The sequence below is a fragment of the Micropterus dolomieu genome, linkage group LG21, assembly GCF_021292245.1.
Source record: "Micropterus dolomieu isolate WLL.071019.BEF.003 ecotype Adirondacks linkage group LG21, ASM2129224v1, whole genome shotgun sequence".
Taxonomy (NCBI): domain Eukaryota; kingdom Metazoa; phylum Chordata; class Actinopteri; order Centrarchiformes; family Centrarchidae; genus Micropterus; species Micropterus dolomieu.
The window spans coordinates 6,811,639-6,835,941 of NC_060170.1; the positions used below are offsets into that span (position 1 = coordinate 6,811,639).

A 24,303-nucleotide genomic window follows, 5' to 3' on the forward strand; every position below is an offset into this window, starting at 1 on the left:
TTTCTAGTTGGAGGTCAGAAATTTTTGAGCTCTGAGTTATCTGGAATGCAGCATAAGTGCTGCTGGGCAGATGAGGAAAGTGGGAACATGTGTAGGTGGGAGGGGATGTCAGGTGACCGTGACTGGCAAGAACATTTGAGGGCATCCAGTGGATAGCTCATCTGGGGTGTTAGAGGAGAGTACTTGACAAATTTAGATAACAAAAGGACTTCAGGACACTTCCATGCTTCATCACATCACATTAGAGGGCTATTTAGCAACATTTGATCCTCTTGTTCGTAGCATAGACACATCAAATTGCAACACAAATGTCATGTAAAATAAATCCCCCCTTAAGAAATGATTTGATCTGTTGCTACTTATCCACCTGAGAGTTTAAATAATTTGTAGACAGCCAATCAATAGTTCACTGATTCAAGTCTCTTCTTGTAATCCTACCCACTACCCATCATGCTCTGGGAGGTTTCTAAGACTACCCTGACAGTCAACAAACATGGCTGCTGCTGCTGCAGGGAGCTCTCATGAGTGAGTAATGTGTCTGATTTTATACTGAAGACTGTTAAAGACAAAAATGAATTCAGATATGATGTGGAATTTTACTTCAGCTTGAAACTGGTCAGTCGTTTGTTGTTTTTACCTGTTATTTGTGAACTCTTTTGAATATTTGGACTCAACCAAACCACTAAACCAAACAGCAGCTAATAGATTCTTCATAATGATTTATCTTGTAAATTGAATGCACCAATTTATAAGTCCACAACTCTTCTAAAATGCATTGCTGCCTTCATCAGGGTGGTGTCTGCAGAATACTTCCAGTGTCTTTACGTACAGTCCATCCATTAGTCATGTGACCTTACAATGTAACTTAAATCAAATTTAGATGGACAGATAATAACATCTGTCATTGCCATTTCTCCGTCCTTTCCTTCATATAGTAGTTTTCAGTCTAAATAAGTATTATATTATTTCTGTTATTTTTCATTGGTCCTCATTTAATTTTCCACGTGCTGACAAACAGTAACCTTGAAGTGCTGCACTGAAAAAATGTGCAAGTAAAGATCCATGAAATTAAACTCTGAAAACAAAGCCTGAACTGAGATTAAAAGACATGATCTAGATATATTACAAATTTTCACACCAAACGTTGGTCCACAGTGTCGGAAATTTATGTTCTGTTATGAACTATGTTCTCAAATACACTCTGAGGCGATGCTGCTCCCACATCCCAATGTTCTCAGCCCGACATCCCATGATCCCCAAACTGTATGTGATGCCATGGAAACAGGACATGAAGAACCAGAGGCTCCTGATGAAGGTAGATACCATGGAAGCAAACAAATGCACCCCACTGCAAACTGTTCCGTCAGATTCATTGCGTGTGTGTGGACAACAAGATAAGTCAAGCTGTGGGGACATAAATCTGTTTACACAGTCACATTGTGGGGGCTTGCCTTCCATTTTGGGACAAAATGCAAGTCCCCATAATGTAAATAATTAATTTATAGGGTGAAGACTTGGTTTAAGATTAGAATAAGGTTTAGGTTTAAATTAGAGTTAGGCAAGTAGTGGTTATGGTTAGGGTTAAGGTAAGTCTCACTAAGACATGAATGTAAGTCAGTGTAATGTCCTCTAAAGTGATGGAAACGTGTGTGTGTGTGTGTGTGTGTGTGTGTGTGTGTGTGTCAGAACGCAGCTCTGGCTGGGATCCCTGTGGCTCCTCTTGAGGAGTCTTTGTGCTTTTGTGGTCGGGAGCGTCTCTGCCACAGTCAGAACTCCACCCACAACTCCACCTCTTCATCCTCCTCCTCGGCTCCTCTCAGCCAAACAGAACAGACAGCTCATCACTCCTCCCACTTGTCCAGGTAACAAGTCAAGTTTGTGCTCTTCCAACTAATGTTTTGATGATGTGGGCTGAATGTTGTCAGACGTAACACTGAATTAAATATGCGTCAATTCTCACTTGCGGACGTGATTACGTCACATCTGTTCACTCTCCTGCAGGTACAACAGCTCTGTGGTGACGACAAGGGGGCTCTACCAATCCTGAAGACGGATCACACAAATATTATAAAACAAATATGCTTTACACTCTGAATAGTTTTAGCCATCACAACAGTTTGCAAAACAGAGTCAGTCTCCTTCTAAATGAATAGAAGCCATGGCGCCATACACAATATTAAAATTGAAAAAACCATCACCTTCAAATTACATTTGTCTTCTCGCCACAAACTACAAGATATGAAAAATACCATGGCCTGGCAGTATAATGTATTCTTTATGTATGTATGTATGTCTGCTTGAAGCGGGAAGCCTCCAGTCTGAGACGTGAATCCAATGCAGAAGTCCCTTAAACCTGCATTCTATTGAACGGCCAGCAGGGGGCGACTCTTCTGGTTGCAAACACAAGTCCGGTTCCATTAGAAATAGCCTAATGGTAAAATAACCCTACTTCTCACATGATTTATTACCTCAGTAAACACCAAACCAAGGCTTCAAAACAGCAGTCCACAAACCAACGGGTGGCGTCACGATGACTTCGTCTACTTCTTTTATACAGACTATGGTCTGCATACACCTAGTATACAAAAAATATTGGAGACATATTCAATATAAAAGAATAAAAATAACAGACAACTGATGTATAAGGTGCATAAGAAGTACATGAGATAAATGTGTGTAGATGTATGCAGATATAAAGGTGATATGCATTGAACTTAAAAATTGCACAAAACGTACAGACACTTCTCAAATTGAAAAATTTGAGCCAGAAAAACAAATACAGGAAAGACTTAGGAATATAAAAGCTTCATTAGCATCTCTGCAAAAAAAATAAATACATTTTTAAAAATTCTGGTTTCTGATTGGCTAGCAGATGTCTTTTTAAATTATTTTTTAAATTTTATTATTTTAGGGTCAATACATGTCCCTTTTCTATCAGCATATCTGTAGATCTCTACTCTCTATATCTGTCTGCATATATCCTATCACATTAATCATCAATTTGACAATTTGAGTGACACGCCCTTTTTCCTACTTTAGTTAATGGTTATTTTTATTTATCTATTTTGTCTTACAGTAGGGTACCTCTTTAAAACCAACAAGGTCTTTGTCTATTTTATTAACTGAATGAACTGGTCCTGTAGTTTTTATGTTCACCACAGGATGTCAGTGTTTGTAAATGTAACCCATCACAGGAGCTTGATTGCCAACATGGCGCAGCAGCTGCCTCAGTGATGTTTCTTTAACCTGATGTTGCCAGGTACATCCGGGTACATCTTCTAATTTCCACCAAGTGTTCATACAAATGTTTTATTTTGATGAGTCTGCTCTTTGTCATGTTGTAAACAATAAGATTCTGGAGTGAGCCGGCATAATTATTATTTCTTTGTTTTTGGTTATAAGTTTATTTTTTTATACTAGCCTATCAATTAATCACTGAAATGTTAAAATTGTGTTTAATATGCATTACAGGTCTGTGCCATTTAATTAAGTGTCCCACAAGTAAGTAACAAGAAAAAGTACAATTTCAAAGCATTTTAAAATTTCATTCCATTTTAGAATTAAATTAGGCCTAATTAATTGAATTTTGAAATAAATTGATTTAATTACATCACTTTGTATTATCTCTTGCTCAAAGCCCATCATTTAAATGCAAATTTAATTCATAATTGCATTTAAAAAATAAGTGATTACATAAAACACTGAGATTCAATTACTCAAGTGGCACTCTCAGGACTCCATACTCCCTAAACGTCATTATTACATCATCAAATTAACAATAACATCCCAGTAAACTAACCGTAAACTGGTAACATCGTGATGATGGCATGTTGCCTCTAACTGATAAAATGTAATCTTAACTTTTAAGTTGAATAAAGTTAAACTTAAAACAGGTTCCTGTCATTCTGCCTTGTATGCTATTTATTGTCCAGTGTTTGGCTTCAGCATCAAGCACTTTGACAGAGAAAGCAGCTGTTGTTCTCCTGTGCTAATGTTGCTGCTGCTCGCGCGCACATACACTTCGCCTCTCTGCGTGCATATCCAGGCATCTGTGTGAATGTCTCGGTGTGTCACCAGCAGTGATGACAAATCTCTTTGTTTCATGTTACCACACACACACACACACACACACACACACACACACACACACACACACACACGGTGTAATGTAATCACCTTAAAGTTCTTTTTGTTATTTATGTGAAGTTTCATTAAATTTCTTTATCTTTTGGAAAAAGTTGGTCTCCAAGACAGATCTGCTGCCCGTCCGGATCTGAGCCGGGTTGGATTCAAGTTGCCCCAACGCTAATGAAAAATAAATTGGCTTTATGAGGTAACTTCTCTGTTGCTTCCTCTTATCGTTTCGGGTCTCCTCCACTCCTTTTCTCTCGGCTTTAATGAACCAGGACGCGCGCCAAAGTTTGGTGCGTAATGGTCACCGATCCATCATTTCTTCTTCTTCTTCCTCCTCTCCGCCGTGTTCTCAACATTCTGGGATGTCTCGAGAGTCAAGCGAGAGGAGGAGAGAGAGAAAGAGAGATGACAATAAACCATTTGAGTCGCCATCTGAGGGGATGATACGCTCGCAAACTCGTGGATGGTTGGACGGACATATAGAGAGACAGGGAGAGACAGACTGAGAGAGATACAGAGAGAAAAAGAGACAGAGTTGGTGTCCTTTACGCACAGATCTTTGTCGTGAGGACTGCAGACTGTTTCTGCAACTTTTGTATCTAAATCTTAGTTTGAACTCCAGTTTAATGACTTTCTTTGAGTGTCTGCGGTTGCGTGTGTCCGCTCTGGTTGCTTGTTACTAAATGCTGCGGCGCTGTTGCTCCTGCCTGTCATTGGTTCTGGAGAAGGTATTTATTTCAAGATAACCGTTTGTCTCTCGCTGCATTAGTTTTGGACGGGTTTTATCGTCTATCCGGACGGACATGTCGGGGCAGAAACCGTCCTTGAAGAGCGGCGGCTCCTCTCAGAGCCGCTTCCAGGTGGATGTGGTTACAGAAGCATCATCCACACCGCCCACAGCGGCACCGGCTCCTGCCCCGGCCTCCACCGACGGATCGAGGCCACCTGACGAGTCCAAAGGCCGGTTCAGGGTGGTGGGGTTCCTGGATTCGGGCGCGCTGGGCAGCGCGATGGACATCGGGCTCCCGCCTGATGTCTCTCACGAGCTGGACACGGCGAGGAGCGACTCGGTCAGCCTCCATTCAACGGGCACGGGACATACTCACATCTCAGACTCCCACTCCAACACCTACTACATGAGGACCTTCGGGCACAACACCATAGACGCAGTGCCCAACATCGACTTCTACCGGCAGACTGCTGCGCCTTTCGGCGAGAAGCTGACCAGACCGACGCTCTCTGAGCTGCACGATGAACTCGATAAAGTAACAATAAACCCCGTTTTCATTACATTTATCACGTAAAATAACTTCACGCTATATTTCACAACAAAAGCAACATGTTACAATTGAAATATTATGAAAAGGCTAGTAGGCCTATGCCTAATAGGTCGCACAACTAAACACCCTGTAATAAAAACTTCATAACTGAAGTTTAATTGCTGCCTTAAAATTTAGTAAGTAAAGTAAGTACTAGTAAGTAAAATCAAACTGATTTTATGATTGTTCCAAGTCATTATTGTGAGTCTCTCATTGATTGGTTGCTGTAAGTCAACATAGCTGTAGCTGTATTATTTGTTTCAATGCAAGTTTAAATATTTTATTAACCTGCATTCAGTTTACTTGTCACGATCAATGGTTTCAACCTAGGCCTACTTATTTAAGTAAAATGAAGCAGTATTGACATAGACTTTATGATGATCTAAAAGTAGGCTATGTATTATTTTATCTAATAAAATAGTTAGAACACGACACCATTTTAAGGCAAGAAGCTCTTTTATTTCTTGCATGAAAAGTAGCAAAATTATTTCTTTCAAGAGATACTTGCCTAAAATGCATTGTAAAGGAAAACATTACAACATACAAATGTCCAGTCTAAAAGTGCATAAGAGCATTTAACATTCACAAAACACACAGCATATGTTATCTATTATGGGCAGTCTTGTTTCACACCATCAGCAGACACAATAAGTTTAATCAGTCAGGCAAAACTGCAGAACTTAGACCTCCACTTCACCAACAGTTGTTGCCAAACGTCAACAAATAATAACACAAAAAGTACTGTACAGAACTTGGTACAACATAATCACACGTAGAGCTGATTTGTGTCTGTCTGTCTGTGTGAACGATTTTCAGTTTGAAAACACAGTCACAAACAGTGATGATAATACAGCTGAGTAATATAGTGGATAAGCAGATTCTGAAATCATGTGTGGTAGGGTTGAAGGGGAATGTATGGAGTCAGATCAGTCCCAATATTAATGGATGCACACAGAAGGACTGCTTGCCATGTGTGAACGTAAGTGTGTGGGAGCTGTCAATCAAACCTATTCATGCACATAGGACTGAGAAGAGGGTTAATCAGCTTTTGTGATCATGTAGCATTGCATACCCACCAGAGATGCTCACAAGTCTTTGAGCTAGAGTCCAAGTCAAGTCTCAAGTCTCTAGTGTTTATTACAAATGTTATATCACCTGCTGTGTTCCAGAGGTTGCTTATAAAACTGCATAGCTTTAAGGAATAGGCTACTGTAACTGTAATGTGTTTTTCATTTACAGAGCACAACCATGTAATGTGCAGTGCAATTATTGATGGCTTATTAAATACTGTAAGTCAACATACTCCCCAGACTCTTAAACCCAGTGTAACGTTAACTAAATAAAACTGTAAAGTTACATGGTCAACTATAAAGCTGTAACCTGTTTTTAACTTACAGAGCACAACCATGTAGCCTAATGTACAATGCCTCTACAATTAATGACTTATTATAAGCTTATAAACTAAGTCAACAAACCCTGTTGACTCTCAAACCCAGTGTAAAGTTAACTAAATAAAACTGTAAAGTTACATCATCAACAATAAAGCTGTAACCTGTTTTTAACTTACAGAGCACAACCATGAAATGTGCAATGCAATCAATGACAGCTTAAACTAGGCTACTGTAAGTCAACACATCCTGCAGACTCTCAAACCAGTGTAACGTTATAACTAAATAAAACAACAATGTTACATGATCAACAATAAACCTGGAACCTCTTTCCAGCCAACGGTAATAATTAACGTGATGGCAGCCAGCAGGACATAAATAATTACATTAATCGACCACCACAAGTTTGGCAAGTAAACAAACACTCATTCATCTTTTCCTGACGAACGACAGTCGGAGTAAACCTCCCGTAGGTCGGAGATAAAACAAGAAGCAAGCTAACGTTACATGACCAATGCTGAGCTGGTGGTGTTTACTCACCACAGGTCACTAACTTATTCTGCGCTTCTTTGTTTGGGTCTTGTTGTACGAAGTTTTAAAGCCAAAGTTTATGATGAATGGCGGAGCAGCTGCGGTGTTGTCATCTCTCACGCGTGGCCGTGCGCAGCAGATGCTACGTGTTACGTAGGCAGTTTATAGGTAACGGAGGGAGGGAATAATGGCAAGCTCATCAGAAGTTTCCTAAAAAATAAACATTGTCTATTCTAAATCTATTCTTACTGACTACTGATAATTTCCCCGTTTAAAAAAATGCTTTAAGTCTCAAGAAACCCACAGAAATGCAGTGAAGGTCACACATGACAAACTGTAAATGTAGGTTCAACAGTTTTTATATAAATGTAACAACATCTATGTTGTTTTTCATCAAAATTGCAAATACGCATCCATTTACATTAAAAATACATTTGTGAACCTTATTTCTGATATATTATAATTAGAATCAGCTTATTTATGTGATATATAATTACATCATTGGCGACCTGTCCAGGGTGGCCCTGTCAGATTGGCTCCCGATGTCAGATTGGCTCCAGCCCCCCACGACTCTTTAGGATAAGCGGTTGACGATGGATGGATGGATGGATTAACAGTGTGTTTTCTTGTCAGATTTCATAGACCAGACACCAAAACCAATGCTGCAGATAGCAAGCCAGCTATGTGATTAGCTTCCCGTCTGAACTGCCCAGCGCCTAAACGAAAGCGGGAAGCATCTTGCCTTGACTTGCCTAGGAAGGCTAATAGAATTCAAATTACGTCTGCATCTGCTAGCTCTAAATTATCTTCCTGATGGCAACAACTCATAATCAGAGAATTGTAAATGTGGAGGATCATCTAAAATATTGTTAGCCTGTCTAACGACAGTACACTTAAACATAGACTGGAGTGTCTGCTGTGGCTCATTCATGCCCATCACTTTCATGGTGCTTTTTGTCATGTTCATTAGTCTTGATTTAGACTGTACAGTAAGGGAGCCAAACCAGGCAGCCATACCATATTGTACCATGATTTCCATCACAGCCTTGTAAAACGTTAACATAATCTCAGCACGGACACCATACAATCACAGTCAACCTGGATGCTCCAGCTCAATTTGTTGTCCACCATAATACCCAGACATTTATGGGAGGACATCCGTTCAATAAAATGTCACTAAATAGCACAAACACACTTGAAAGAATATTATAGTGATTGACATGTAATGTCTTTTAAATTCTGCTGATTTTACTGTTTAGTATTTAGTTTTCCACAAGAGGTATTCAGTTTTAGGCAGTAGGCAGATTTATTTTGTCACAATACAACAGGTTATAGAGTGAAATCGAGTTTGTAACTCCCTTCTGCTACGTAGCAGACAATACACATTAATATAGAAGCAATTATAAAAATAGTAAACAGAAATAAACTATTTTAGTTAATATGCAGTCATCATTTCCTTCTTGTCCACCTGACAGAAGTCAGTTTATCTCAGTGAACAGATGCCTCAAACAGAAAACATTCCCTTCACTCCCATTTGAGAGACTCTGAGTGGGCTCAGTGACATCACTGGAGGCATGACCCCAACACACACACACACACACACACACACACACGCACACACACACACACACAGAGACAATGCTGCCTCTCATGACCCTGCAGGCATCCCACTCCTGATAGAACTAGGTAGCTGTAACATAGACGTACATTGTACATTGTATATTGGTAGTGAGCAGTTAAAGTATACTGACAGCAGGATATTGGATGACGTTTGAGCTCTTGTTACAATGACTCCAAAGGTGAAATAACACAAAGTGCAAACTGACATTTTCAGCATATCATACAGTTGAAGAAACTACATTTCCTTCATTTAATGGTGCCAAAATCAACACTTACATATCGACAGATGCTAAATAAATTTGTTTGATCAATTAATGTCGCACAACTAATAGTCCTTATGATATTTATATTGTGCTATACATGTTTCATACATGCCACAATATTTACATGCACAAGGAGTCACTTTAAGCAGCTCTGAGAAAGTTTTAGTTTATTAGTTTTAGTCTTTGTTAAACATCCTAACAATCAAGTTTGATGGTAGAAGTTCAGATTCACATTAAGGAGGGGTGTCTGAGTTGAAGAAAAATGATCAGCGTGATAAAGCTTGTCGTAATATTTGGGGAATGTGTATAAGAACAGCAACGATGTTCAAAAATAACTCCAAGATTCCTTGGGGTGGTGCTGGAGGTCAGGGCAATGCCATACAGAGTAACTATATCTTTAGATAATGAGTCTCTGTGGTGTTTGGGGCCAAGTACAATAACTTCAGTTTAACATCAGAAAATTACAGGTCATCCAGGTTTTTATGTCCTTAAGGCATGATGAATTTTAGCTGACTGGTTTCACCTCGCTTGAGCAATGGATATAATTGAGTGTCATCTGCATAACAATTAAAGTGTTCTGATAATATTGCCTAAAGGAAGCATATATAAGGTGAACAGGATTGGTCCCAGCACAGATCTTTGTGGAACTTCGTGACTAACTTTGCCGTGTATGTAGGGTTCATTGTTAGCATGTACAAACTATGATCGATCTGATAAATCTGACTTAAACCAGCTAAGAGTGGTTCCTTTCATGCCAATTGAATATTCCAGTCTCTGTAATTGGATGTGATGGTCAGTGGTGTTGAATGCAGCACTAAGATCTATCAAGACTAGTACAGAGTCCTTTGTCTGATGCAGTCAGAAGGTCATTAGGAATTTTCAGCAGTGCTATCTCTATGCTATGATGCACTAAATCCTGACTGAAAATCCTCAAATAAACTGTTATCATGGTCATAGTCACACAACTGATTTGCGACTGCTTTTTCAGAGATAGGGAAAGTTAGATATTGGTCTATAGATAGCTAAACGTCTGGATCAAGAGTCTGCTTTTTAGAGGTTTAATTAAAAATGGCTGTAGTACATAGCCTGTTAATAAAGACAAAGACAGATTGATCATATCTAGTAAAATGCTAACTAAGGGTAAAACTTTACTAAGCAGCCTAATTGGGTCAGGGTCTAGGAGGCAGGTTGATGGTTTAGATGAAGAAATGGTGAAGATTATTAAAGTTTAAAGTCAGCACTTTTCTAAATGTTGGTTAAACGTAAAGTTCATTTTTAAAGTGTCAAAAAAATGGCAAATACTAATAAAGTTATCAAAGCCAGCATTTCAAAAATTGATAAAACATTTTTATTCAAAATCCATTATTTATAATTCAAAAGTAAGCCAAAAACCACCATATTTCTATACTGAACTTGTAATTAAAAATGCAACTTTTTATAAAGACAAACTTTATTTGATTAATCAAATAAACAAAATTGATTTTCAAACCTGTGGTGTTCATTTTTATGAATGTTGATCAACAAATTGATTAAGCAACTTTTTGTTTCAGCTCCTGTACATTTTCTCTGTTACTCACCTCTTTGCCCTTCACTTTTTACCATCTTGGCTGTGGCTGGTTGTCAGGAGCCATTTGAGGATGGTCTGGCCAATGGAGAAGAGCCATCAGCAGCTGAGGAGGCTGCAGCGGCCTTGGCAGCTAAGGAGGCGAAAGGAGGAACTGTCAAGTTTGGTTGGGTCAAAGGAGTCTTGGTTAGTGTTATGTACATGCAGAAATGGTAAAAGAACATTCCTCTGTTTTTCCCTGTGATGTGATCTGGTCAAATACATGTGATCAGGGAGAGGACCACATCCTGTTTTTCCATTTTAGTTTTATTAAGCATATTGTAGGACTCCTCTCCAATCTGGGGATACAAGCAAGTTTTACCGTGTGCGTGTGTTGCAGATCCGCTGCATGCTGAATATCTGGGGTGTGATGCTCTTTATCCGAATGTCTTGGATTGTTGGACAGGCTGGAATCGGTAGGTAAAATCAGTAGGGGTGGTGATGATGCAGTGGATCAGACACATACCTTTGATGTGTGGTACCTGGGTTCAATTCCTGCTGTGACATCCAAGGTATACCTGACCAACACACAAAGATTTGTGACAGTTATTTTGCCTTAGCCAGGAAGCTAGCTTAAAACATGATGATTTATCTGTTTGTACTCTTGAAGATCATGGGTGTAGTAGATGTCCCATGAACTATAGCTAAAAGTTGGGTTAGCTTGCTTGCTAGGGGTACAGTTTGCTACTTGAAATATTTAATTAATCTGTTGGTTCGGAGTTGTGATTAATCACAGTTGTCTCATTAAACTCTTCTAACTAACTATCTAACTTCACTGTTTGGTCTGGATTGTTTTCATTTGTTTAATAGGACTGACCATTGCTATCATTCTGATGGCCACTCTGGTCACCACAATCACTGGTCTGTCTACCTCTGCCATAGCAACCAACGGCTTCGTACGAGGAGGTGAGACTGCAACTGTAGAGAAACTTTTATTTTGTAAAAGGTTATCTGATTAGTGAGGATATTTTTAGTTTATCGCTGATTAAAAAGACAATACTCAGGATGTAAAAACACTTGCATTTAACAACTGCCTTTCAGAGTAAAACGTTTAGATTTTAAGCTCCAACTACATGATAACTCACATTTGATGTAATAACAGTAACTCCAGCTGCACCAAGTCAGGAGGTTTTAAGAAAACCTACCAATACAGTACCAATGTTTCCAGTGAGTCAACAGCCTTTGAAAGTTATTTTACTAGCGCACTTCAAATAAAAGAAAATGAAAGCCCCCAGTGTTCACGCTGAAACAATGATTAATACCATGTATTACTCCTGTCCAGGAGGAGCGTACTACCTGATCTCCAGGAGCCTGGGGCCAGAGTTCGGAGGCTCCATCGGTCTCATCTTTGCTTTTGCCAATGCCGTGGCTGTGGCCATGTATGTCGTAGGCTTCGCAGAGACAGTCGTTGAGATGCTTAATGTGAGGAATACTTTGTATAACCATTCAAACATCTGTCTGTTTGTTTGTGTATCAAGCACTGATTTTGATTTTGCCCTTGTTCCTGCTTTGGTTATTGGTCGTAGGATGTTGATGCTTTGATGACTGATCAGCTAAATGACATTCGCATCGTCGGGTGTCTGACAGTCATTCTGCTGCTGGGAATCTCTGTAGCTGGCATGGAGTGGGAAGCCAAGGTAGGACTATGGATCCAAAATATCACAGAAAACAGTGGACAACGACAAATCCTCTGCTGACATCTCAAAGACATGATTCTCATAGTAAACGTTTTAGGTGACCTTATAGCCTCTAACAGCTGCCATACTGGTGGGCAGAAAACACCCTTCTCTCTTTCCTGCTAGCAAGTATGTAGATGCATCAAAGTCAAACAGAAATTGTTGTGTAAAGAAAACTAATGATACTGCAGATATTTTGCATATTGTTGTATTTTTCTATAATATTGTATGGAAAAAAGCTTCAAGCTTCTCAGTGGCTGTTCCCCAGGGCAGCTAAGTGACATTTGAGAGTTGCAGAGCTGTCGACTTCTGTGGTGTGCAAATGATATGAAAACATCATGACTGTATATCCACAATGCAACTGAAGAGTGAAGATATAGATGACAAAAGTACAATTTGTGTTTTTAGCCATACTAACAGCATGGCTGTAGGGATAGCAACGCTGTCTCAGATGTCCCTTGGTTAGGGGTAACATTAGTAGTTTTTAGTGAAAATCTTCACAATACTAAATGGATTGTCATGAAATTTGGTTCTGACACTCATGGTCCCCTCAGGATGAATTGTAACAACGTTGATGATCCTCTTATGTTTCATGTTATCCCATCATTACATCAAAATTTCAATGAGTCCAATACATCAGTTTATGACCAAATACCTGCATAACAAATCATATTCGCATCAGCCTCATCTGTGCTTTGTGTTTAAAGCAAATGAGGATATGTTAGCATTCTAAAAAGCTATACTAAAATCGTAAACATGATAAACATTATACCTGCTAAACATCAGCATCTTAGCTTTGTCAGTGTGAGCATGTTGGCATTAGCATTTAGCTCAAAGGACCAATGTGCCTAAGTACAACCTCACAGATGAGATCAGGACACGGATCAATGATTCTCTCCAGGTGAAAAGTAGCTACCCAGATTTAATTTAAGCAGCAAATGTTTTTGCTAGGTGTGTCTTACTTATACCTCTGTCCACATCTCTTTTTTTTGCTCTCTGTCTCTCTGTAAATCAGGCTCAAATTGTCCTCCTTGTGATCCTGCTGGGAGCCATCTTTAACTACTTCATAGGAAGCTTCATTTCAGTAGAAAGCAAAGAGCCCAAAGGATTCTTTGGCTACCAAAGTCAGTCTGTACCCTCTTTGTTTTATCTAATATTTTGGTCTCTTCTATGATCTAACATTTGCAGTGTCTTCTCACCTCCAACAGCTGCAATCTTCTTAGAGAACCTGGGTCCAGACTTCAGAGACGAGGAAACGTTCTTCTCTGTGTTTGCCATTTTCTTCCCTGCAGCCACTGGGATCCTGGCTGGAGCCAACATCTCTGGAGACCTCGCTGTGAGTTTTACATGCCGCATCTTACATTAGGTCTTGTGGTTAGTGGTTAGTATACTTAATCAGATTTCACTACACAGATGTGAGATTCAAAACTTTGGATTGGGGTTACTGACACAGTTCTTGACTCATTTTCATCTTACTTTAGAGGTTGTTTCCCTTGGGAAGTTCTGTTTAGAATCAGTAAAATCAGTCCTAAGCCCCCATTTTTAGTTTTTTCTTGACATGCTGCCATTAGGTTCTATTACTTGTAAACATGGCATCTGTTTCAACTGATATGTAGATGACACACAACTCTATATTGCTGCTTCATGTGATGATCTGAGCCCTGTTCTTGTAAATTGCTCTTCAGGAATCAGTGACATACCTCAAACATACCTCTTTTGATTGCTGTTACCACTTAAAGAACATTGCCAGGGTCACACCATTTTTGTCTCTGGTTAACTGTGAAAAACTCATTTACACTCTTATTTACAATCAAAACACTGCAGCCAGGATCCTCATACTAAAATTTCTCCACAAGCTGCCTGTAAACTATAGTATTGATTTTATGGTAATTTGCATAATTTTCAAATCACTTCATGGACTTGTTTCAGACTACATAAGGCCCAACTAAAGTCTACGGTGATGCTGCATTTGTATGAAAAGTGCTATACGAATCTTGCAATATACTACAGATGTACAGATGAAATCAACTCAAAATAGGTCTGTAATAATACTGTAATTTATTGCTTCAGGATTCAATGCTACATGTAGCGTTTAGATGTAAGTTAAACCGTAATTATTGTCCATTTCTCACTTTCTGGCATTCACGCAAAGTCAACAAGAGCACATGTCCCTGGCCAAAGCTTGCACTTCTATAGCTATAATTAACATGTGGTAACCACCCCGACTCAGCCCTCATGTGACCAACAGAGAACAGTATCAGTCAACCACGGGCTTTCTCACAATTACTATTACTATAACAGAAGAGGTCAGAGAAAAATGCTTTCAGCTTGATAATAAGCTCAGTAGACAATAAATTTGGATCACATCATGTCTCCATCTTTAGGACCCTCAGTCAGCGATCCCTAAAGGTACCCTGCTGGCCATCCTCATCACAGGAATCACCTACGTGGCTATTGCCATCTCTGCAGGTAATATGATTAAGTTTAATACTTAAGTCAGTTTTCCTAGATTTGTAGGTGTTTGTGGCTCGTCTGATAAATCTCTGATTCATGTAGACTTGTGTTGACTAAAGCTTTTTACGAGTTGCACAAGTTGTGTCATTGAAAACTGAGGCACAACAGTGATGCTATGTTTGCGATGACATTGATTCTCAAACATGTCTGAGATACTATAATATTTAACAATACGTTTTGAATTCTCTAAAGCAGGGGTGCTTAACCTTTCTGGCAATCCGACCCCTTTTTGAAGTTGAAAATATTTTGCATTTTTTGCACCCCCTGGGGGGTCCCGACCCCCAGGTTAAGAACCGCTGCTCTAAAGGTCAGATTTATATTACATTATATGATGTACAGTTTAAGTCAAATATCTACCAAACATGAAGAGATGTATTGTGTTATACCTTTGCAACTTCTTGATCCTACTAAAAGAAACAGATTGAAAAGGAAATTATTATTACTGATAATGGATAAAGAATAGTGTTGTTCTACACATATGCACATAGGGCTGACCCTGAATAGTCGAAGATTTGGTGCTTTGATGGACGGAGCCTGATTCGACTGTCAATCTCAGAGTCGAAGCTTCGCAGCGAAATAAGGATCATGCCATTTTGGCGATATGGGGGTGCTCAACGGCTGATTTTACACAGAACTACCAGTTTTCTCACAATAAGTTAATATACAGCCTATTACAATATACATTTCAACGTTTAATGCTGTAAATAAAAAAATGAGAAAAAAGCTTTCAATAAATGTTTTTGTGTGTGAATAAATCCAAAATTGCAGCTCTAACCCTGGGTCGTCAGTGCACAAAAGTGTAGCGTGTAGGCAGTAGCAGAAGAGGAACACTTGCTGAAGAGACGGAGCCCCAGCTTCACTGGTGTTGTGCGGAGTTGGGACTCACGGGACTTTCGGATCGCCCTGCACAAAAACACACATGATTCGACTATTAGTCGACTATAGGCAGGACTTGAGGACTCTGATTCAACTATGTAAATCCTTAGTCTGGGACAGCCCTAATTGCACACTAAAGTTGCCTGGTAGGCTCAACTGGTTTCAGGACAGAGACAATAGGTGTATCTTTGTAGGTACTTTTTTTATCAAATTAAAAAAGAAGAAAATAAATCACAAACAATAGTGAAAAAAGCGCTAAGATGGGTATGTGCAAAATCAGTGGCGTGTGTGATACATCAATGAGTATGAAAGTTCTGTGGGGATGATAAATAGTGCAGCAACCAAACCAAATTTAACATACATTTAACAAACCAAAAGAGAGGGCTAAGAGAGTGACTGGTTCACTGCAACAAGCAGACCAGGTGAACTAAATCTCCACGATTTGGCTCCGTTATTACAATATGTCAGTGTGTTTGTTAATTTTCTCCTCCTGTAGGTTCCTGCATTGTCCGGGATGCCACCGGTGATCACAACGACACGGTTAGCGACACGGTGAACTGTACCGATGCCGCCTGCACGCTGGGCTACGACTTCTCCATCTGCAAGGAGGGAGGCTGTCAGTACGGCCTGATGAACGACTTCCAGGTAACTGATACACACTCAGCTCAGGGGTAGATATTATTGGAATTATGTTGATCCCAATTAAGCAGTGTGGCTCCATTATACACAGAGTGAATGTATAAATTGATGGTTTAGGGGATTTTCAGATAAGATACACTGGATCCATTTAGTACTAAAAAAAATTTGTCTATTGTTGACTTTTTTATTAGTTGACTGACTTTTACTTTTAAAAAATGTCCAACATTATCTGTTTTTAGCTTTTCTATGTAGCTCTAAGGGCATGATGGGTAATTTAACCCAGTAAGTAATTTCTCCATGTTTTGATTGCAAGAATTAAATTGAACTAAAATGATATCAATGAGCTTGTCACAACTCTCCCTTTATAACAGTCATATTGAACACATTTGCAATAAACTCAAACAGACAAAAGAGTTTGTGTATGGTGTGAGCTGGTCTTGTGAAGAACTTGAATGCAATTTTGGATTGTATCATGTAGATTTTGTGTGTGTAGTGTGGACACACATGCTCAGGAAAAATAACTTCTGCTTCGTTGAGGCTAATGAGGATCCTAATGAATGAAACTGAATTTACATTTCTTCAAAGATTTCATTCATTTGTCAAATTTAAATGAGGAAGTCACTTTTCGTCACAACATTGTACAGACATATGGCAAATTGGGTAGAATGTGAAACCTTTGCCTTTAATTCCTCTTCCAAATAAGTTTAGTTAAACAGTTTTTGTTTGTTTGTTTTTTTACATATACCTGCTTTTTAGTAGCAATGGCTCTAGTGATTAAGGTATTATGATAACTTATAGAACTGATTAGGATGTCTGTGATGTTATGGTCTAAGATTCTATGATGATTTCTTCCTTTTTCTTCTTAAAGGTATCTTGCTGACTCAACGCCAGTTGCTAAACACATACTTATATACTATACTGATATAGTGTGACAATGTGGTAGTAGTATTTTCAGCTTTACTGATAGTGGACAGTAGAGAGGTGACAAATAAAGGGGAAGTAATAAGTGGAAATTAGGGGAGAGGTGGGGAATGAAATGCAACAATGGATTCAAACTAGAAGATGTTCGTGTTACAGTATAAGGTACATGTCTTAACCATACAGTCTGTGGTGTTAACCACTAGGCCAAAATGGATATTGATGCTTTCAGTAGATATTAACACAAAAGAACATTTCAAAAATTATAATTTGTAATGTGGATATGACGGCCAATCAGGTTCATTGTTTACTCAATAACAAAAACAAAACTTAGACAAGCTCAGGAATGTGTGTTACATAAAGGCTAACACACACTGAAACAATGTGACGTGCATTAAACGCCCACAGCAATTGTTTTCTATCGAAGCCTACGCGTTGGCGCAGATGCTGCGTCAGGATACAACACTGCCCTATTTCCCATCGTCGACACACATCAACACTCCACAAAGCAGTTTGATCTAGCTATAGCAAGATACATTACACCCCACCCAACTTCATTCCCTCGTGGTGGGATTTCATTATTGCAATTTCTTTGTCTCCTCTATTTGTGATTATTTCTCTCATTAGTCATTATATTTACTGTTTCTGTTATTTATATTAAGAACCTTTTTGTTTTAGCTTTTCTGTCACATTCATTCGTTTGTATGAGTTTTTAAAATTTAGTTGTGCATGGTATCAAATGTTTTCCTTAATCTATATTCTCAAAGGATATAAATGGAAATACGAAGGTGCATAAGAAATGCCTGTTTTTACATTTACAATTTACAGACTCTTTGTCAGATTAAAAAAACACCTGCAGATTCTGGGGTGGTTGTTTAACAGGAGCGTGAATCGTGTCAGACTGCTGCTCTGATCCTGTTTCTCTGCATGTGGTCGTAAATGCCTGCACTGTTTGTGTGTGTGTGTGTGTGTGTGTGTGTGTGTGTGTGTGTGTGTGTGTGTGAGAGTGAGACGGAGCTGTTCCCAAACAAAGTGCAGCAGTGATAATAGTGAATTGTTTTGAGTCACAAGGTTCTCACTGGTTGGAGCCACAGCTGAATGAGAGCATTGACAATATCCACCTACACACACACACACACACACACACACACACACACACACCGCTCACTGACACTGATATCGCTCACATGTTGCACAATCTCGTCCATTGCCACTGACAGAAACACTTGCTCTTGTTTTATTATAATCTCTGGTTCACTAAAACAAATAAATCTTACGTCTGTGTGTGTTTCTCCTCTTACATGCTAACAGACGTCACGTTGTGTTGGAAGGTATTGATGCTTGAGAACAGAGCTGTTGTCTGTCCTTCACTAAAGTCAGTAATACAAATATTTTGTTATGAGACCATCCTTTTCATATTCAGCTTGTTTATGAACAAACAAGAACGAATGCTTCTTAACTTGTTGCGTACACTGCTACAAACAAAACACACAACTTTCAAAATCTCAGAACTGCTGTCCCATTCTGAGAAAGCTGCGACGATCGTGATATCGAACAACAACACACAAGTCCTTGTGGGGCAGATTGTGACACATTCTGTCCCAGACACAACACTAAATACAATTCTAAGAAAGACTGGACTCACACACCCAAACAAGATCCTATAACCTCTTACCTGGCAGGATGTCTTCACAACTCTACCTAATAAACTTCAGTCACGTGACTAGTTTACAAACTGACGGTAGTTTAATTGGTCAGTGTAAACCTAAACGTGTGTGTGTGTGTGTCTGTCTATCTTTTGTCTAGGTGATGAGTTTGGTGTCCGGATTTGGTCCTCTGATCACTGCAGGGATTTTTTCAGCCACTCTATCCTCTGCTCTGGCCTCGCTGGTCAGCGCACCCAAAGTCTTCCAGGTAAGACATCAGCTACTTTTATTTCTAGACAACCAACACCAACATCACTACACAAGTAGAGCCTGAGCCTTTGACAAAAACTTTAAATTGACCTTATCAGTCAAAACATTAGCAACAGAAATACTGACTGAAGGAGTAATGAATGGTTATTTGTGTGCCAATGACTGTTTAAAATTTGAAATACATTGTGATTTGAGACAAAACTGAACTGAACATCCACTTACTAGGTTTTCTCATAGCTTTCAATTGCATCTCACGTCCCTAATCAATGGATGAAGACTGCTCAGTTGTCATGTAGATGGCTCAAGTGCCCTCACAGATGAAGAGCATAACGTGTGGTTGAAAGCACAAGGAGCTAGTACCTCGACCTGGAGTTAAGATTTTTTTAAAAAACTTTTGTCATACATCAACTTCCGAGATCAAGAATTACATTTTACATCTTACATTATGGTAGATCAACATTTTTATTATGTAGAATTAACTTAAGTACCACACAGTCAGTTTTTTCATCCCGAGCCTGATGCAACAGTTAGCAAATGTTTTCCTCTCAAAGTCAATGTTTCAAATCTCTCTCTGAACAACTGAAGTAACAAACTATCAGCTTCACAAATGAAATTAAAGAATGACTAAAAGCTGTTGTGATTCTAGGCTCTGTGCAAGGACAACATCTATCCAGGGCTGATTGTGTTTGCGAAGGGTTATGGGAAGAATAACGAGCCTCTCCGTGGTTACGTCCTGACCTTCTGCATTGGCCTCGCCTTCATCCTCATTGGTAAGCTGCTTTGTGCTGCTGCTTTAATGTAAACTTTTACTGTAGCTAAAGCTGCAACTGAAGAAACAGAACGAACAACTGGTCTTGAATAATGAACCTGTCTGTTGTTGTCTGTTAGCCGAGTTGAACATCATTGCCCCCATCATCTCAAACTTCTTCCTGGCCTCATACGCTCTCATTAACTTCTCCGTCTTCCACGCCTCCCTGGCCAACTCTCCAGGTAAACTCTGGAAACTAAACATTGATAAATGATGACATTTGCTTTAGACTTGCCTTCTATTAGGTTGTAGTGATGTTTGAGTTGACTTTGCCTTTAAAAATTTGATACGGTATCTAATGTTTATATATTATATCACAGGTGAACATGACAAACTGTATCATATTAAAAGTAGCTTTCCTTTGTGGTACAGGATGTTTCTTTTTAAATTCTGACTCGACTTGGTTACATTAGGTTCTGACTTCAAGATGTCAATTTCTGCTCAATTTGCCTATACTTTGATACTTGTATGCATGTACCTAGTAGTAAATTTAATAGTCGGGTAATCCTCAACTTCCAGGCATAATAAGGTATTTCTTATCTTCTCTTGTCCATCAAGGTAACACAAACAACAAAGTATAGAGGTGTCATTGCTGAAAGACAACCTAATGCCTGTTTCCTTCATATGACAACACCTGCATGAGTCCTGAATTTTCGGAGTGACCAGCTAATTGGCCAGCTTTGCCGATATGTGTAAAGACTAGGTTGTTTAATACTGTACAACTTTATTGTTAACAAGTATATTCTCAAAGCTCAAAGCCAAAGAACCTCCAGTCTTTACAGCAAAATGTACACATAAGAAAAAACTTAAAAGTATTCACCTCTTACTTGCTAGCATACTTGTACGGATAGTTTGAACAGGCCTGCAAAGCTAACTAGCAATTGTGTTTAATTCAACCATTGAATCACTTCTGCCTCCATCAAGGCTTTGGGAAACATTTGCATTAAAGTTGTCACATTATGCCGATTTTCAGGTTCATAATTTTATTTACGGGTTGTACCAGAGTAGCTTCACCATATTTTTGTCATACTGCACATTGCTGAAAAACCTCTTTTTATCCTGTTTAATCTATGGAGTAAAGCATCTCAATTCTACTTGATATTTGTTTCGAGTTGAACATGCGCGTTACCTAGTTAAGGACTGTTAGCTAATCAGAAGGAGAGTAGGGCGGGTCCTGACAAGCAAGATAGAGTGATCCAAAACAAAGCTGTTTCAGCCATTAGCCACGGCTTCAGTTCAGCTGTAGGCCATGTTCTTGAACTAGCTTCGCAACCTAGATGTTTCAGAGTGGTAAGTTATTAATCTGAATTAAACAAATTTATCTTTCATAGTAACATTTTATCTGTGTCTCTAAATCACTGTTACAACTTTACCATTCACTGTCTGGAGGGTATCTAATGTTTGGTAGGGAGGGTGTTGGTGAGGGGAGGCAGCAAGCGGATGCCTTGTCACTGTGTGTGCTGCAGCTCAGTGTGTTTCTCCACCAGTGTTTTTGAGGGCGTGTTACATAATGACCAAGATGATGGAAGAAAAGGAAGGACTACAATCGAGGACTTTGGGCTTTTTCACTTTGCAAACCTATTACATGTACAAAAAAGATATATAACTCAACAAAGGAGAGGGAAAAAGCCAAAAAGCATAACATGACCTGTTGTAAAACTCTGTTTATTAAAAATAGCAATGCGTTTGTTAAACATTTGTGCTCGTATCGGGGTCTGTTAATATTTGCGTTGTGATGTTTTGCTGTCCTGCTAGCTTGGCCTTTTGTTTCATTCTCGTCTCTCAACAAAGGGTGGCGTCCCAGCTTCAAGTACTACAACAAGTGGGTGTCCCTTGCTGGGGCGATCCTGTGCTGCGTGGTGATGTTTGTCATCAACTGGTGGGCAGCTCTGGTCACTCTGCTCATCGTCCTTGCTCTCTACATCTATGTCAGCTACAAGAAACCTGGTAAGAACAGCACATTTTGTCTTTACCAACTGCTAACAAGAAAACAGATCAGAGACCAACCACTTGTTTCTGCTTGAATTCAGGCAGTTGACATGAAGTGCCATCAATGTGGAAGCCAATAACAAAGTGCCCTAAAATGCATTCCTTTAATGGCCATTAGAGGCTGGCTGCCAAGAAAGTCAGTATTAAAGTCAACAGGAAGATCTCTTCTTAGGGGATTAATAACTCAATTGGAGTAATGCCTGTCTTTTTTATTCCACTTTATAGACATTCAGCATCATCACCCCATGTCACTAATGTTCACTTGTCTACACTGCTCTAACTGATGTGTGTGTGCTGTTTCCTGTAGATGTGAACTGGGGTTCGTCCACTCAGGCCCTGATCTACAACCAGGCTCTGACTCACTGTCTGAACCTCACTGGCATCGAGGACCACGTCAAAAACTTCAGGTGAGTTCGAGGGTTAGAATCTTGTTTCAGACATGACACTGTTGGGGGTTTTATACCAACTCAGAACCTGCTATGCTGTTATGCTATGCAATGCTAAAATCTGTATTCATTGATGCTGTTTAATGATTATTTAGATAAAAGAATCCAGCAGTGTGTAGTGACTAACAGTGGAACAATACTGCAGAATAATTAAATGAGCCTGGGAGAGTTTTAGAATTCTTTTTTTGGGTAAATGCAGCAGCCAAATTTTCACTTTTAAAAATAAATGTTACCAGAATTTAGTGATTAGGATACTTTGGCCAAACAGGGTTAAGGTTAAGGGTTAAGTGTCTAAGTGATTGAATTTCGTGTTTACAGACCGCAGTGTTTGGTGCTGGCTGGCTATCCAAACTCTCGTCCTGCTCTGCTTCAACTGGTTAATTCTTTCACCAAGAACGTCGGCCTCATGGTCTGCGCTCACGTCAGGACGGTACGTGATGTTTCCGGAAACATCTCACCCTGTCTTAGGACAGTCGAACAACCCATTGTCTTGTCTTATCATTGCCTGGGTCTCTCTCCTGGTCCAGGTGTCCCGTCGGCCAAACGTTAAGGAGTTGTACCAGGATCGCTCTCGCTGCCAGCGTTGGCTTAACAAAAAACGGATCAGGGCCTTCTACATTCCTGTTTTTGCCGAAAACCTGCGGCACGGGGCCCAGTTCCTCCTGCAGGTATGACTGTTTGGCTGGAAATTTAACTACAAACCTGTCTTTTCCTGTGGAATTTGTCTGTCAGGTACATATGGATATCTCATTAATTATTCAAATGACTTCAATGTGGGCGTGAGAGCAGGTTTCCATGCTGTTCTTAACTTAGTCATTGGTGCTTCTTCACTTTCATTTTCCAGTTTTATGTAGCTGCTCTGGAAATTCAAACCAGAGACATCAATGATCCATGAACTAAATGACTCCAAACGTTTGCTTTTGTGACCTGTTTCCGAATATTAACACTTCTTCGCATACACGCACCTCCTTTATATTAAACACTGAAGATTTCATTTTCGGTGTCATCCATCCATCCATCAAACGCTTATCCTGCATATCCCAGTTGACATTGGGCGAAAGGCAGGGTACACCCTGGACAGGTCGCCAGTCCACCGCAGGGCCACACATAGACAAACAACCAGTCACACTCACACCTAAGGACAATTTAGAGTCACCAATTAACCTAGCCTGCATGTCTTTGGACGGTGGGAAAAAGCAGGAGCACCCAGAGAGAACATGCAAACTCCACACAGAAAGGCCCAAGACAACCAGGGCTCGAACCCCCAAACTTCTTGCTATGAGGCAACAGTGCTAACCACTGCACCACCACCTATTTTCAGTGTCAGAATTACTTAATTTTCTGTGCATCTCATTATTTAATCATTATGTTCCCTATTATTATTTTGATTGTATTGTTTTTCTTACTTATGTTTGTTTTGTTTTTGTTTTAATGGGGTAATATGAACCCTGTCTGGCTTTATTTCATACCAAACTTCCATTATTAAAGCAACTTGCTTATTCTCTGTATGCATTGTTAGAAGTTTGTCACATCTCTGTTGTCTGATCTTCAGGCTGTCGGTTTGGGTCGTCTGAAGCCCAACACTTTGGTCATGGGTTTCAAGAACAACTGGAGTGATGCAGACATGAGAGATGTGGAGATTTATATCAACACTATACAGTAA

General features: G+C 39.5%; 1 protein-coding gene across 1 annotated transcript; it reads left to right on the forward strand.

The window, feature by feature from the left end:
- Positions 1-4,937: 4,937 nt before the first annotated feature.
- LOC123960037 (solute carrier family 12 member 2-like) lies at positions 4,938-24,303 on the forward strand. Its single transcript, XM_046034514.1, has 18 exons — positions 4,938-5,399; positions 10,880-11,005; positions 11,199-11,274; positions 11,669-11,764; positions 12,141-12,280; positions 12,385-12,495; positions 13,550-13,658; positions 13,743-13,870; positions 14,919-15,003; positions 16,421-16,569; positions 19,288-19,395; positions 20,044-20,167; positions 20,286-20,387; positions 21,997-22,152; positions 22,502-22,601; positions 22,959-23,070; positions 23,168-23,308; positions 24,193-24,303. The coding sequence occupies exons 1-18, from the start codon at positions 4,938-4,940 to the stop codon at positions 24,301-24,303; spliced, it is 2,436 nt and encodes an 811-aa protein (XP_045890470.1).

Excerpts from the sequence above, each read along its gene's own strand:
- LOC123960037 (XM_046034514.1), top strand. The coding sequence starts at position 4,938 with ATGTCGGGGCAGAAACCGTCCTTGAAGAGCGGCGGCTCCTCTCAGAGC. Across the intron at positions 11,765-12,140 it reads CAACGGCTTCGTACGAGGAG|GAGGAGCGTACTACCTGATC; the intron begins GTGAGACTGCAA and ends ACTCCTGTCCAG. Across the intron at positions 20,168-20,285 it reads CCTCGCCTTCATCCTCATTG|CCGAGTTGAACATCATTGCC; the intron begins GTAAGCTGCTTT and ends GTTGTCTGTTAG.